Source organism: Malaclemys terrapin, chromosome 3, assembly GCF_027887155.1.
Source record: "Malaclemys terrapin pileata isolate rMalTer1 chromosome 3, rMalTer1.hap1, whole genome shotgun sequence".
Classification (NCBI taxonomy): Eukaryota; Metazoa; Chordata; order Testudines; family Emydidae; genus Malaclemys; species Malaclemys terrapin.
The window spans coordinates 7,188,940-7,203,642 of NC_071507.1; the positions used below are offsets into that span (position 1 = coordinate 7,188,940).

Here is a 14,703-nt window from a genome sequence, read left to right on the forward strand (position 1 = left end):
CCTTCCCCACTAATCCTGGTTTGGGAGTGTCCATGCAGTGAGTCAGGGAAAAATAAACCTACATCAACAGTGCAGCTACATCAGGACCAAGCTGCATGAGTACAGCAAGAGAAGAGCACTGTGCACTTCCTCACTCATACCAAGTGAGTAAACGTGTAGGTCATGCAGGGTTTTGGCTTGTACAGCCCTGGAATACAGTCCCTGCTGTACACCTCCCAAGGTACATCTAATGCCAGGTGTTGCTATTAACCCCGTGGAGAGACTCCCTGCTGGAGATTGTTAGGGCTGCCAGCCCAGAACATAAGTTAGTGCATGAGAAGTGCTATAGATATGTCCTATACAATTGCACAAGTGACAGTGGCTGAGAGACTGGTTAAAAGTCCTTCCTTTATACAGCTGATTGGTTAAAGGTAAAACTTGGAAGCTTGATGGTATATTTGGGTGGAATGGTCTCTGCATTTATTGAAAGGCAGTTGCAAGTAATATGCTTTGAAGTCTGACTACAGATTTCTACAGAAACAGGGTTGAGAAGCCTCTACAAGTCCCTACAGCAGTTTAGCTCAAACCAGTGTAATGAAAATGGCTTAATTCCAAGCTTGAGAAACATGGAGTAGTTTACACATCCCTATTCCACTGGCCTGAATCAGATCAGAGGTTCAGAACATTGCTTAGGTGAGTTAAAATGGCCCCTCCAGAACCCTCTCATCATCAGCAGCACAAATGAAGTAAGAGCTTCTGATTGACATTTAAGTTGACTTGTCAGTATTGGTGTACAAGTTTGATTTAGCAGAGAGATTTAGTACTATAGAGCTTGCACTATGAACACAGAACTGTTCTAAATCAGTTCTCAGAATGCACAACAAGGGAGCTTTCAGACACTAATAAAAGACCATGAGTTTACAAGAAATGGTTTAGGATTATTTCCCTAGGAAAGGGTGTGGTTTTGTACTTTGATTTTAGCTATTTGCTAGGGTGCACCAGAGCGTGCTGTGTTTAAACATAAGAGGAGTTTTGAGCAGTACACTGAAGGGGTAAGATGACAGACAGCATTCCTTTTAGCATATGACATTTAATAAAGTTGTCTTACTCTTGTCCTAAGACACTAGCCAGGAAGAAAAAAGCTGTGACTTGGCTGATGGCTACAGAGAAAATTTAAGATTGTGATGTTTGTTACAATTTAGATCATCTCCCTCTCCCCCCCTCACTATGCAGTACTGAAGCCAGAGTTCAATATTAAACTGGTTTGTGATAAGACTGCTCAGGCAAGAGAAATCCTTAAACTTGATTTATTTAGGATCATTTGTACATAACTACGTCTCCAAAGTCTACTTCATTCTACAAGACAGACAGCTTCCCTACCATTAGTGAAACCCTGGTTTAGAATGTTTGCTTTACATAATTGATATATTAAAACATGGAATGCTTGTGGAGTTGTGGCACTGTATGGCATCTACACAGGACATCCTTCAAAAGCTACGATTAGGGAGCCTCCTAGCTTATCGGCAATGTAAGCTCGGTTAAGGTCTTCTGGCCCATTTGCTTGACATTCGTGCTTTATGCCTAGAAGAAAGGCAAAAAAAATTCAGCGACTCACAAGTTCTCTCATATGCTAGTAATTCTCATTAGAAACTTGTATATGTAGCTAAGAGTGTCTGAGCAGGTAGTCCAACAATTCACAGGAATTCAAGCACATCACAGTCCCATCTACAATGATATGAGCCCAAGGGATTTAGGTGCTCAAGTGCCATTGAATTTCAGTATCAGTGCTTGCACATCACTAAGTACTCGAGGCATTTGGACATGTTAAGGCATTGGATATTTGAACTGGATGTGTATGTTTTGGTCTTCCCAGTTGCAGATTTTGCTGGAGTGAAGCTGGGAGTTTCAGCATTATAAAAAACCCACTGAAGTGGCACGGGACCCTGGATGTGTGCAGTTGAAGAGCCATGGACTAGGTAACAGGGAAGCCATGCTCACAGAGAGGGATTAGGGACTGGGGATCTCAAAAGCAAGCTTTTAATAAAATGGCTAAAAAACGCCAATTCAAAATAGATACATAGACCAAGTTCAGTGAAGTAGTGAAGAGAAGCTTAAGTCACCTCTCTGTACCAGCAAGGCCTTGCTAGTTTGGGGAGGAGATGACAAATGCACTGGAAATGGTAATAGATGTGCTTTTTCCTATGGAGGGCGGCGTTACTCCTGCATGTACTACATTCAGGACCACTCCCTGACCAATGCCAATTTGTTTTTTGGCCTGTGCAGGCTACCTGTGAACCCCAACTGGTTGTTCAGCACTGCTGCATTCTTGTCCTGTTCTGCCCCTGCAGACTAGTGTAAGCCTGGAGCAAGTTTAGGCTTAGCTGCCAAAAATATGTTAGTGAGTTTACATATTAATCAGTGGAAAAATTTAGGAAGTGTGAAGGTGAAGATTAAGGGGTCACAATACAACAAACATCAGGGTACGCAGTCCTGCTCCACTAGTGATTACGGTGGCTGACTATGCCTTAGTAACCCAGGATAGCATCTTGGTTGCTTACTCGGCTACCGCACACCTTTAAAGAGCACTGTCGTAAGGTTTGCTATAGAAGGTTCAGTATCTCACTGAATCCAGGATTGAAATACCCTGAGCCACATGGACAGCTGCCAAGATCCAATTTAGTAGTAAAATTTTTACACCCCCTCCCCCCCATTCCCAAGTTATGCCATTGAACACTAAGCAGAACAGTGTCTGTACTTATTTCCCCCCCACATTTTGAAAGATCTGCTCTAACATGGCATGTTGGTCTTGGCTTACTCTTCAAAACGCAGTTCTAACGCACATGCAATTCGAACACTTTTTTGCTCTGCTGTGTTTTAATCATGTTTCAAGGAGTTTCACTTGCTAAGTAGTCATCTTCAACTGGTATTTCTAAATAAACACTAGTCAATTAGCAACAGTTAAGTCCTGTGTGTCAGCAGTTCTATGGTACAAGACCGATTTAATTGGGCCAAGTCAGGAAGTGTTGCCTGTATTACATACCTTGAAATTTCTTTTTGATTGCATCCTTAGAGCTTGCATAGATCATCTTACTCTTGAGAGGCGCCTGGTCTGGTGCCCTAGTTGGATACACCAAGAGGAAAGTAGTTAAGACAATGATGCTCAATATCCAGATATCAGAATCTTAAGACCTACAGACTCAGGTGACTGAAGCAGTGGCCCTACAAGTTTATGAACATTTGATACCCACCTAAACTGCATGCAATATATTGGACCAGATGAGTGTATCACCACATTTCAGTGTCTTACACATTAATGTAGACCCTGTGTACAGGCCAGGCATGTATGTACATTGGGTAAGCCAAGAGACCAAGTCACACATATAAACCACATTTCCAGCTTACCATAGGACAAACATCAACTCTTCTTTTTTTGATTCCTTTGTTTCAAAGCTTGCATCATACAAGGCATAACGGCAATCCTTTTCAGGGAGCATCTGCACAAACTGCTTGAAAGGATCAGAAACTGTTACGCCAATATCTCCCACCAGGATTTCTTTGCCTTCTTCCACAACAATGCACTTTTTGTCTTCACTGAGACAGAAGATAACTGCCTTCTTCCTTTTCTTGATTTCCTCAGGCGTGGAGCACTTCCGAACTTTCATGTCATAAAAGATACGGCATACTTCATCAGCCACTTGTACTCCTGATGCCTATGATAGAAAATGCTTTAAGTCAATTTCAGTCCTGGACTAGGCACTTAATATAACTCCTACATAACCTCACCATAATGCATTAGGCTGATGAGGCTAGAAGACAAGCAATACTTCCTAGAGTATCAAAGTATTGAGTGGCAGATACAGAAAGCCTGAAGTAGTTAACTCCAGAAATTTATACAGGAAAGACAGGGTCTAAACTAAGGCTTCTATTCTGGCTACAGTTTGATTTTAAAATCAAAGTTCCTAATGCACATAAGCTACGTTTTTGAAACCTGACCAATGGGGAAGGAAGATCCTACTTGCACTGAAGGCTTTCTACTGAGGGACAGGAACTTGTAGCTCCAGAGGTCTGTTTAACTGACAATCTTGAAGTGAATGCTTATGTCTGATCTTTTGGAAACACCAAAAGTAGCGTTTACCAGGCAGTCATTTTGAGACAACATTCTTTAGCTATTTGACAAGTCTTAACTTGCCACTATTTTGGCTAGCCATTTCTAGCCTACAGGAAAGTAAAGCGGCGCTATCAGATTCTACATGTATAGTCACATGTGGGGTTCAGGTTTAGAAGTGGTGTACTGGAGCAAAACGGGTTTATGAAAAATGCTGGATTTTAGGCTCAAGATCTGACTAGAGTGAGTGACAAGTCTGTGTTGAAGTTACTCAAAGAAAATGTCATTTTTATTAAAGGGTTAGTTAGATCTCTGGAAACTGGTTGATAAGTTTCCTCGTTCTTTGGTTTGCTGCTGGCTCTTAGTGAAATTAAAATAATCCAACAGGGAATTTTGACTACATAGTAGAATCCTCTTACATGGCCCATCTATGCCACAAACTTAGCCACATCAGGGGCCTCCCACATAGAGAGACACCAAGATTTAAAGGTAAAAGACATTAAGAGGGAATAAAAGGAACTATCTAAAATAAATAGACTAAAAGCCTGCTGCTCCTTCAGAACTGAAGGATGTTTGGGGTTATCCCTACTGTTATATACATACTCTGTGCAGTAGATGCATGTGTGGCCCCAACAGCTCTAAGTTTGTCCATCATGGCATACTTCTCCAGAAAGTTGCCAGTGTGGATCATCCTGAGGTATTCCCACATAGATATCATTTAGGCTAGAGCAGTAGAAGATGACTGCTAGACATGCTTCAGTCTAATCTATTCAAAATGATACATGTTTCAGTGTAATGAGCCTGCCATATTTGAGTGTTAAACCTCTTCATCCTTGTAATGATTTGAGAGACTACAGGTTCACACATTTGAGTTCAGCACCTGTGAGCGCCCTTTGATTATTACAGTGCCCTTGGTAGGCTGCAATATTACACCATGTTGTGAGCACCTAAATCAGAGTTACCAAACAATCAAGTGCAGCTAGTGTTACAAAGCAGTTGATTAACATTTAGGACTGAGGTTAGAGAAAGGTCTCTTTTGTATGCATTTGACAGCCCTGTTTATCTAGAATATTGCCACTTGTTTGTAGGGGTCTTTCATAGCAAGAGGAGAGAAAAATATTGTTAAGAGACATGATAGTTCAATTGTAGCACTATGGAAGTCATTAAGAGACTCCAGATGCAGTGTTTAAAGTCACTGGTACCAGCTTAGACGGATTTCAGTTTGGTACCCATTTAAGGTAGGTAGTTACTCTAATATGACTAACATGGCACCTTCTTACTCACATCTGCTTCAGGTGTGTATTTTAAGTCTTGTTTAATGAGGTATTCTTGCAAAGGAAGAAATAAATCCATGCTGTCTGTGGCTTTGCACTAAGAGTTGTTTAAGAACATAAGAACGGCCGTACCGGGTCAGACCAAAGGTCCATCTAGCCCAGTATCCTGTCAACCGACAGTGGCCAATGCCAGGTGCCCCAGAGGGAGTGCACCTAACAGGCAATGATCAAGTGATCGCTCTTCTGCCAACCATCTCCATCCTCTGACAGACAGAGGCTAGGGACACCATTCCTTACCCGTCCTGGCTAATAGCCATTAATGGACTTCACCACCATGAATTTATCCAGTTCTCTTAAACTCTGTTATAGTCCTAGCCTTCACAATCTTCTCAGGTAAGGAGTTTGCACAGTTCTAATCTGTTAGAATGCACTGTGCAAGCCTACTGATGAAGCAGAGTTGCATGGTTGTCACCACGAGCATGATTTGAAGACCCCAGAGGTGATAAAGCCTGCAGTATCTTTATTAGTGCACTGAAGTATAAAAAAAAACCCACCACACTTGCCTTTCAGATGCCAGGTTGAATCTGCAAGGCTAGCAGTAAGAGACAGTACACATCATAGGGAAATGGAGAGGGAATAAAGCCCTACTTTTCAGTGAGACAAAGCCTTTAAGGATTTAACTTGACCCCCTCGTTGTTTCCCCCTCCCCCCAAGCAAGAAAATGAATTGATTCAAGCTACTCAGCTACTAAACTGTAGTCTCACTGAATACATGTTAATTCCCTTGTTCAGACATCTGCCATGCTGGTAGATACCACCTGAAATCTCGCTCATTCCCTGTAGCTAGGATTTCCTCATGTGAAATCTGAAGTACCATCCTGAGAGCAGCATTTAGAGATAAACCACCTAGAAGTGGGCAACAGAATCTGTTTCAGGATAGTCTATGTAAACATTACAGTAGGCACTTACATTTCCAGTTAAAGTTGCAAGATGCTTCAATGTTTAGAGCTTGTGGCCTATTAAATTTGAAATGGACAGTTCTCTTCACTCCCTACATTACATATGTAAGTGGCAAAAGCCATATGGCTTCTCTTATGAGCCCTCAACCTTGGCTCTAGCTCCCACACTGACCTGTTTTCCCAAACCCAGACCTGCTAGCAATCTTACTGCTATCACTTTGGATAAAAAACACTTAACCCTAGAAGACCAGAGAAAAGCTACAGTAGAGCTGTGAGTCTCAACAATACAGCCAAGAGCAGAAGATTCTTGTTTATTGCATAGAGCCAGGAAACAAGTAGTTTCCTTACAAAGAAATCCAACACATCCGGCAAGTTATTGAAGATTCAAAAAGGGTTAAGAGGGTTAAATTTGGAAACTCAAGTTGATTGTTTAACAACTGCTGTTGAACGGCTCTCTCCCAGAGGATGTAAGCTTTGCACCAGCCAACAGGGCTGGGTAAGTGTTCTTTAAAGACAGACAGTTTTAGTTGCAGTAGGAAGCTACAGTTCTATGAAAGCACATGCAGATTATTGCAGTGGGGATTACTACTTCCTTGGCCCCAGACTTCTGCACATCTTTTAGTTAAGTGAGTTTTCCCAGTCTCCTGAACAATGGATTCTTTGAAAGAGAAAAATTTCCCCAGCATTTGGAACACTGATCTTCCATACCTGAACACCAGTAGTGAGCAGCTCAGAGGGAGTGCATATTGCACACATCAGTATTTATGCGGTCTTGACTATGCAAACGAAATGGAGCAATGCTACGGTTAACACTGCAGGACTAGCACAGATCTAGTCAAAAACTCCATTTTACTCCATCTTGGGCATCAAAATTGTTAGCCAAGTTCTAGACTTATGGCTGCTTATTTAAAATGTGAAGCTGCTGGTACATTGTGTGAGGCAAGGCCAAGCCACCACTGGAATATATTCTGGTTTATCATATAGACGAAGACAAATTTTGACTCTGATTCCCAGAACAAAGAACAGAGGCATGAGTCCAGCCTGATCTGCTTCTACAGGTGCCCACTGCAAGAGCCCTCAAGCCTGTTAGAGCATTTGAAACCCCCCTCCCCACCTTACTAGCAACCCTATAGAAGGAGGAAAGAAAAGAAACCATCTCTCATTACAAGGGTGGAAGAACCTAGGAGAGAGGGGGCCAGGTGGTAAAAATGCAAGAAGGAGGAGACACAGGAAGAGTACAGAGTTCTTTAAAAAGGATAAAGTTCTACATTAGTTAGGAATAGATCCGCAATACTAATTTCCATGCAACATGGATGTTATATAATGGAAAGCATGAAGGGAAGCACGTCTCATGGGCTGCTATTAAATAGCACAATAGTTCCCAAACGGCAGGTTGGGAGTGGGGTGTCATGAGATGAGGGGAAAAATGCAAGAAAGCGTCAGAGCAAACAGCTCTCACAGCAGTGAGGCAGCACCAGCTGCTACCGGATCAACAAAGCACTCACAGCAGCAGCTGGCCAGCTAGGCAGCACTGACGGCTACCAGAGCAATAGAAGCACTCACAGCAGCATGCCTTCTATGGCCAGGAGCCAGTCACACAAGTGGAGGATGCTTGAGCAACATGCTGAAATTGGAGGGGGGCGGGGAGAGAATACCTCCCTTCCAGCACACAGGGTAGCAGACCAAATAAAGGGATCCGACAAGCTGAATGCGACTCTCAAGCCACCAGCTGCCCATCCCTTTTTTGGCCTGGTGCTCCTAACCCCTGTTCAAGTGCACCACATACACTAGTTAATCCAGGCTTGGCTGCCCAGAGTTTTCAAAGTAGACTTAAAATTGAGAGTTCATTTGTGCAAAGCCAACCTGAATACTGAGTTCCAGAGGTGAGCCCAGAGGGAGCTGTGGTATGAACGTTTGCGAATTCTTGCAACACCAGCCTGTATACCTGTCTAGACTACTGCAGGCACATGAGGTCTGCTAATATACAAGAGATGCATTAGGTAACAAGAATGCATGACAGTGACGCAGCCCATTTCCCATCTCTTTTCTGAGTAGCACTTTTCCTACACCTTGCATGCTGATGCCTGATGTCTTGTGCTAGAGGAATGCCTTAACTACCACTATGTACTAAAAGCAAGAGACCTTTCCTTAAAAAAAAGTCTCCCTCCTGTCCCTCACATCCCATCTTGATGGATGCAGATAAAGGTTGTACACAGCCATGTCAGCTTCCCACATTTCGCTTTCTTTAATTATGTTCAGCAAGTGCCCTAAAACCTTGCACAAAATCTAAACTAGAGTTATTCCTTTAGTACAGTGTTTTGAAGTTAGAGGCCCTGCAAGTTGCCACCAAAACCTATGCATTTTTGCAAGGATATTAGTATTGGGAAGAAAGCTTGCATTCAGAAAACAAGTTCAAGATAGGATACACATACCAGACATCTGGCAGACTGGATTTATAGCACATAATTCTGCATTCCATTGTGTCCAAAGTTGTATTGAAGCTAGTGCTTCCCAACAAAACCCTGGGCTATGAACCTTAGGGTTTTCCTTTAGTATTTGATATTTTATGCCAAAAATAATAAAAAAGCTTAATCTTTCCCCCTTCTCAACTGCAGAGGAGCCAAGAAGCCTTTAAGCTACTTGGGAGTTTTGCACGAAGATGATTTTTTTGGGGGGGGAGGGGAGAGGAGGAGAAGACAAGGGAGAGACCAGTATGGATAACATGTAGGTTCTCTTCCTCCAAGGCCAGCAGTATAGAACCAAAAGCCATAATATCAGTGTTAAGTTTACATATGGTTAACCAGTTTAACTGGTTACATTATTCTTGAGACCTGGGTCTTGATGTAAGATTTTGCTTTCTTTGGGAGCTACATTAACTGTATGTATGTGTTCTAAGCAATGTGGACTACCTATATACCTAACTGAGTGAAAAATATTTGCTTATTGGAAAAAAGATTCAGTTCTTAAGTTCAGTTGTACACAGAGCCTGAAAGCTACATTCCTCAAGCATGCCTAGCCAAATATAGAAGGAATGAGTAGAGACAAACAAGCTGATGGAGGCTGTGATGAACTGATTTGGGTAAGACTACCTTGCATCAAGCCAGGCCCTTGACAGGTTAGAACATGATTAAATAAATAGTGACAAAAGTCTGTACACAATATGGTAAGTAACTAGTTATAAACTAGTCTACATTGTGGTATAGGCAGGACCTCAGACAGGCAGCTGTACCTCAGACAACTATTCCTACACAGTCCAGGAAGTCTAAATTTCTGCAAAAGGGTATTTAAGATATGATTGTTTGCATATCACATTTAAGGTAACTGCCGTTAAGTGTGAGAGAGATTATTTACAAATCATAAAGCAGCAAGAAGTACAAAGTTTTTCTGTACATCATATCCTAGCCTGGCTGGCATGATTTGCCTATCGAATAAGTCACTTTGTATTAATCTAGTCTTTCCAAACCAGAGTCAAGTCTCCATCCAGCCTTGTCTACCAATAAGAGATCTTACTAGCTAGACAAAGGCAGAGGAAGATTAGGAAATAGCTGGAATAGAAACCCTTCCCTCTGAATTCCTGGAGTTACTCCATCACTCCTAGCTGAAGGAATCCACTTCCATCAGCTGGATCATGAGGTCAGTCCCTGAAGGTAGTCAGATATTGTATGGCATATCTCCAGTACCCACTGGTGTGAAGTAATCCCAGCCCATGCCAGAGAAAAATGAGAATTGTGGCACCCAAAAATGGGGTGTAGAGAAGAACGCTGTTGGAGTACATGAGTGTTGATGCTGCTCTCTGGAAGAGGATGCAGGTAGAAGAATGATTTAGGGCTCTTACAGACGTTAGGCTTCACCATAGGTTAGTCAGCAGGCCTCTATTGCACATGAGGAGGAAGTTCTGTCTGAACTGTCCCTGGTATCTAAAGAGATTGCCTTGGGAGCACATTTATAGATACCCAGGGATTTTGGTGTGACCCTAGAAACCTTTAGGGCATGTAACAACTCATCCAAAGAGCATAAAATATATGCTCCTTTAAAGGTCTCCCCCCTTTTCAGTTATTTGAATTTCTCTGAATCCCTGAGTATTGTAACCAGGATGTCCTTTTCATGGCGATAGCTGTAGAAAGAGACAAGACTGCTGTATCAGAGACATCCAGGGCTACTTGGAGCAAAGTTCTGGCTACCAGTTGCCTCTCAAGTAAGCCCCAGCTTCCCGTGGGAGCTTGTCAAAGAATGGTGATACTCTGGAGTGTATGCAAGGACATGCAGAGTGCATGCCTAGTCCCAAAACACAGCTGGTCAAAAGCTTCCTATCACACATGATGTCAGTACGTCACAAGGTAGCCCACAAAGTCTATAAGGCAATCTTGGCAGAATTAGGTTTATTTAAAAGCCATTGTTGATTTTTTTATTAACACAGTTGTGGGAAATCATGGGGCTCAGAATTAATTATGGCAGATGTTGAGATTAAGGTGTCCAGACAGCAAGTGTGAAAAATCAGGACGGGGTGCAGGGTAATAGGAGCCTATATAAGAAAGAGACCCAAAAAGTCGGGACTGTCCCTATAAAACTGGGACATCTGGTCACCCGAGCTGAGATTCAGAAAGTAGGCTTTATTGCTGTTAATGCAAAAATCACATAAAAAAATATTCCTAAATCAAGCCAAGTTTGAGAAGCATTTCTCACTTTGCCTATATGTAGATCTCAATGGAAGTATTTTTGCCCATTTCTATGTATGGCAAAATTAATGTTTACCAACATTTACTAATAAAAGTCTAATCTTGCCAAGCCTAGTTATAAGGATTATAGGATTTAAGAAATATTAGCCAACGCCTTTGCAAAAAATACACCAAGGTACTCTGAAGGCTGTTTCAAGAGTGAGAAAGTTTCTAGAGGTCATTAGTCAAATGCATATAATGTTTATGAGCGGAGAACACAGATCTTGTAAGGGGCAGTAATCCACACAGGAGGACAACCCAGTGCTCTACAATAGGAGCACTACAGTCTTAAAGCATGTTTGTCTTTTGTTGGAGGCATCTTTAAATTGGACCTTGCGCCAACAAGGAGGCCACCATCACAAAAACTAGTTTCTCATGAAAGATTTTGGGACCTTATAACAACTCTCAATCATACATTGCTATGTTAGAAGCAAACATTAAGCTTGTACGGTGACAATAAGTTTCAAGATCTTCATCAAATACAGTAATTCTAAACTGGATTTTCCATGCTGCAGTACAGGTATAGACTTGAACAAGCCAGTTTCAGCATTTTCCACAAAGAACAAGAGCCAACAGATTTGCACTTATTTTTTAATTATCCTTTAAGGAAACCTCAATGTTTAATATCAAGTTTAGTCCAAATGAGAACTACACATTCTTAAAATGTACTGAAAAGTTTAATTCAGTATTTTCTAAAAGTAACTGTCAGAATTTTAGTTCCTTCCTACAGTACTCCCATTAGCAAGATCCTATCTTGTAGGTGCCGTTGTAGACAAAGATTTCCTCTGTAACCTGTTTTTACAGGAGGCAGTGAAGGGATAGTAGTACACTCCACCAACAGGCCATGCACAAAGCAGTTAAGTATTTTATTAGCTATATAGATGGAAGTGTTTGGAAAGCTACTATTATATGCTTTGTAGCCCTGTTTTAAATGAGAGTAAATTAGGAACAGACTCAAATTAGCTAACATTTGTAAATACTAATCTAGACAATTCAAATATTGTTCCAGGACAAGTGTTTGTGGTTTATCCTAGGCTCAGCCTAAGGTAGCATTTATCAACAGAGTAGCTAACAACGTAGTTGTAAACCTCATTAGTTTGTGGCCCAGTAGCACCTCAAGCTCTACTGCAGACAAAGCCATAAAGGTGAATAGCAAAGCTAACAGAAATTGAACTAAGCCCAAAGCTAATGCCAACTCTCCCCTGTCCCACTCACAGAAAACCCTTTCTGATTTATGAAAGTTACTCCTATAGCAGATTAAGGACAGGGAGAGAAGCAGCAAGTCACTGTCTATTCAGCACATTTCTATATTTACTTCAATTTTTATTTTCAGCACTTCACTGTAAAGCTGCACTACACAGACCAAGTATGGCAATACAATCTTTGTCTAGTAGGTACATCAGTTAACAGCCTTGTAGTTTCAATGGAGGGGCAGCATTAAAGAGGTTATGCTTGAGAGTTTACTATAGTAAAGTTGATTTACCTCTCACCCTTCTATTGGCTATTAAAAGTTGATTTAAAACAACAAAACTGATTAATTAGAATCAAAGAGGCTTGATCACCCCACCCAGTATATTGGAACACACAGTAATAATTAATAGAGAGAAGTGTTAGTAGTCAGCTAGAGATGTGAGAAGACATTCTCTGGTGAGTCATAGTTCTGGTTTTGAGACAGTCATTTCTATGACAACACAACATACATACAGCTTTCTAACTTCACTATAATCTCAAATGAGAACAGAAACAGCTTTGAGGAAGAATGCTCTTTAAATAGGTTTAATAAGTTACAGACTAGAGACTGCCTGGTTTAACACAGGCAAGCATTCTTTTGGATGACCTCTGAAGAAGTCCTTTTGTAGCTAGATGCTAGTTTTCTTTAAAAAAGATTTCAACCAGATCAAGTTTCATAGTGAACTGTAAACTGAACAACCTATATTCAGCTGAAGCAGCAAATCAAGGCCTCAGTACAAGTTATCATCTCAACATGTAACGTCTTGCCAACTAGCCTTTTCAGTAGGAGTCTACTGACATTAGGAAAGTCACAGCCTAGAAACTTTTTAAAGTTTAATTCCTTCTTAAATTCTGCATAGCTAATTATATGGGTAGCAGAGGGGTTTGTTTGTTTTTTAAACCTGACAAGTAGGGTATTCATTAACCCCCCCCATAACAGGTGATTAGATTTTTGCCTACAGAGTTTAAAAGTTTCAAAATTAAGTTGTATAAGTTTAACATTGGGCAATGAACGTTACTCTCACGGGAAAACCAAACCCTGAAGTCAAGTTTTCACATGTACAGGAGGAGACGGCTGAAGGCAAATAAGCCCCTGGATTCCTCCCAAGTCGGCCCTTGTCTGAGAGGGCCTGGAGACGTCCCAGCTGTCAATGCTGAAACGACCCGTGCCAACGCCTTACCCACCCGAGGTTAGCCTGGAGCCAGTGTCCCCGCAGCGAGGTGCCCGGGGCACAGACACCGACCCTGCCCCGGGAGGGGGGGGGGGGGCAGCCAGGCCAGCGCAGCCCGCCACCAACCGAAGGCGGAACATCTCCCCCCCATCCCGGGAACGGCTCCGGCCGCGTCCCCACGTGCTGCCGGGGCAGGTCCCGTCCGCACAGGGCAGCCATCGCGCTGGCCCGGGAGAAACGCGCGCAGGGTGGGGTGGGGGAGGAGGACACGGGGGGGGGGGCAGTGACACCTCCGGCTCCCTCTTCCCCCCGCCCCTCCTCTCCCAGGCCGCCGCCCCGGTACCCAGCCACAACCAACGGGGGGGGGGGGGGGGGGGGGAGGTTAGCGCAGGGCTGCGCCGGGCCAGGCCGCCGCTCCGCCTCACCCCCGGGGGCGCCCGCCAGCTCCCGGCCAGGCGGGAAGGGCTGGGCCCAGCCGCAGCGCCTCGGAGGGGACCCGCCCTACGACGAGGGGAGGATGGAAGCCGGAGGAGCCACGCGGAGCGGCAGGGAGATGACGCTGCGCGCGCGCCCCCCACCCCCAGCCGGCCGCGATGGACGCGCCGGCGCCAGCGCGTATAAAGCGGGGAGGGAGGTACCACCGGCTGAGGAGGGGGGTCGCCGAGCCAGGGAGCGGAAGGCTCCATCGCCCCAGGCTCCGTGGCGGGCGGTACCATCGGCGAGTGCGGGGGGTGGGGTGGGAAGAAGCGATGGCAGGGGCCGGGGTACGGCGGACGGTGCTGTCGCTCATGAGGAGGGTGCGTAGCCAGTGCACAGCCCGGGTCCCCCGGCGGGCGCTGCCCGCATTCTCACCATGGTCTCGGCGGGGCTGGCGGGGCTCGGAGTCCGGGGAGCGGCTGCCTCACTCGGTGCTGCTGCTGGGCGAGGCGCGGGAACAGGAAGGAGCGAGAGAGAGGCGCGAGCCGGGCGGAAGCGCTGCCGACGTCACGCCGCCGTGCCTGGAGGAAACGGTTGCTAGGGGGGGGGAGCCCTGCTGGCAGCGCTCGGACGCGACCTGCTCTGCGCCGCGCTCTGATTTCCACCGCCCGGGGGCGGGGCCCTTATATCGCGAGGAGGGGCCGGCGGGCTGCCAATCAGACAGGGCGCTGCCAGGTGGGCTCACGTGCCCGCCAGCCAATGGCAGGGCCGTTAGAGGGGGCTACGTGCCCCCAGGTGAGGCAGAGGCCGGCAGGGAGGGAGGAGAGAGAGAGACGATGGGGGAGGCGGCATG

At 44.4% G+C, this 14,703-nt stretch overlaps 1 protein-coding gene across 1 annotated transcript; it reads right to left on the reverse strand.

Annotated features, from left to right (window-relative positions):
• Window positions 1-1,272: 1,272 nt before the first annotated feature.
• DSTN (destrin, actin depolymerizing factor) lies at window positions 1,273-14,460 on the reverse strand. The gene is made up of 4 exons (XM_054021879.1): window positions 14,286-14,460; window positions 3,382-3,689; window positions 3,020-3,096; window positions 1,273-1,560 (listed from the first exon to the last, which is right to left on the reverse strand). Exons 1-4 carry the CDS (start codon window positions 14,286-14,288, stop codon window positions 1,451-1,453), a joined length of 498 nt encoding a protein of 165 aa, XP_053877854.1. The 5' UTR covers window positions 14,289-14,460; the 3' UTR covers window positions 1,273-1,450.
• Window positions 14,461-14,703: the final 243 nt, after the last annotated feature.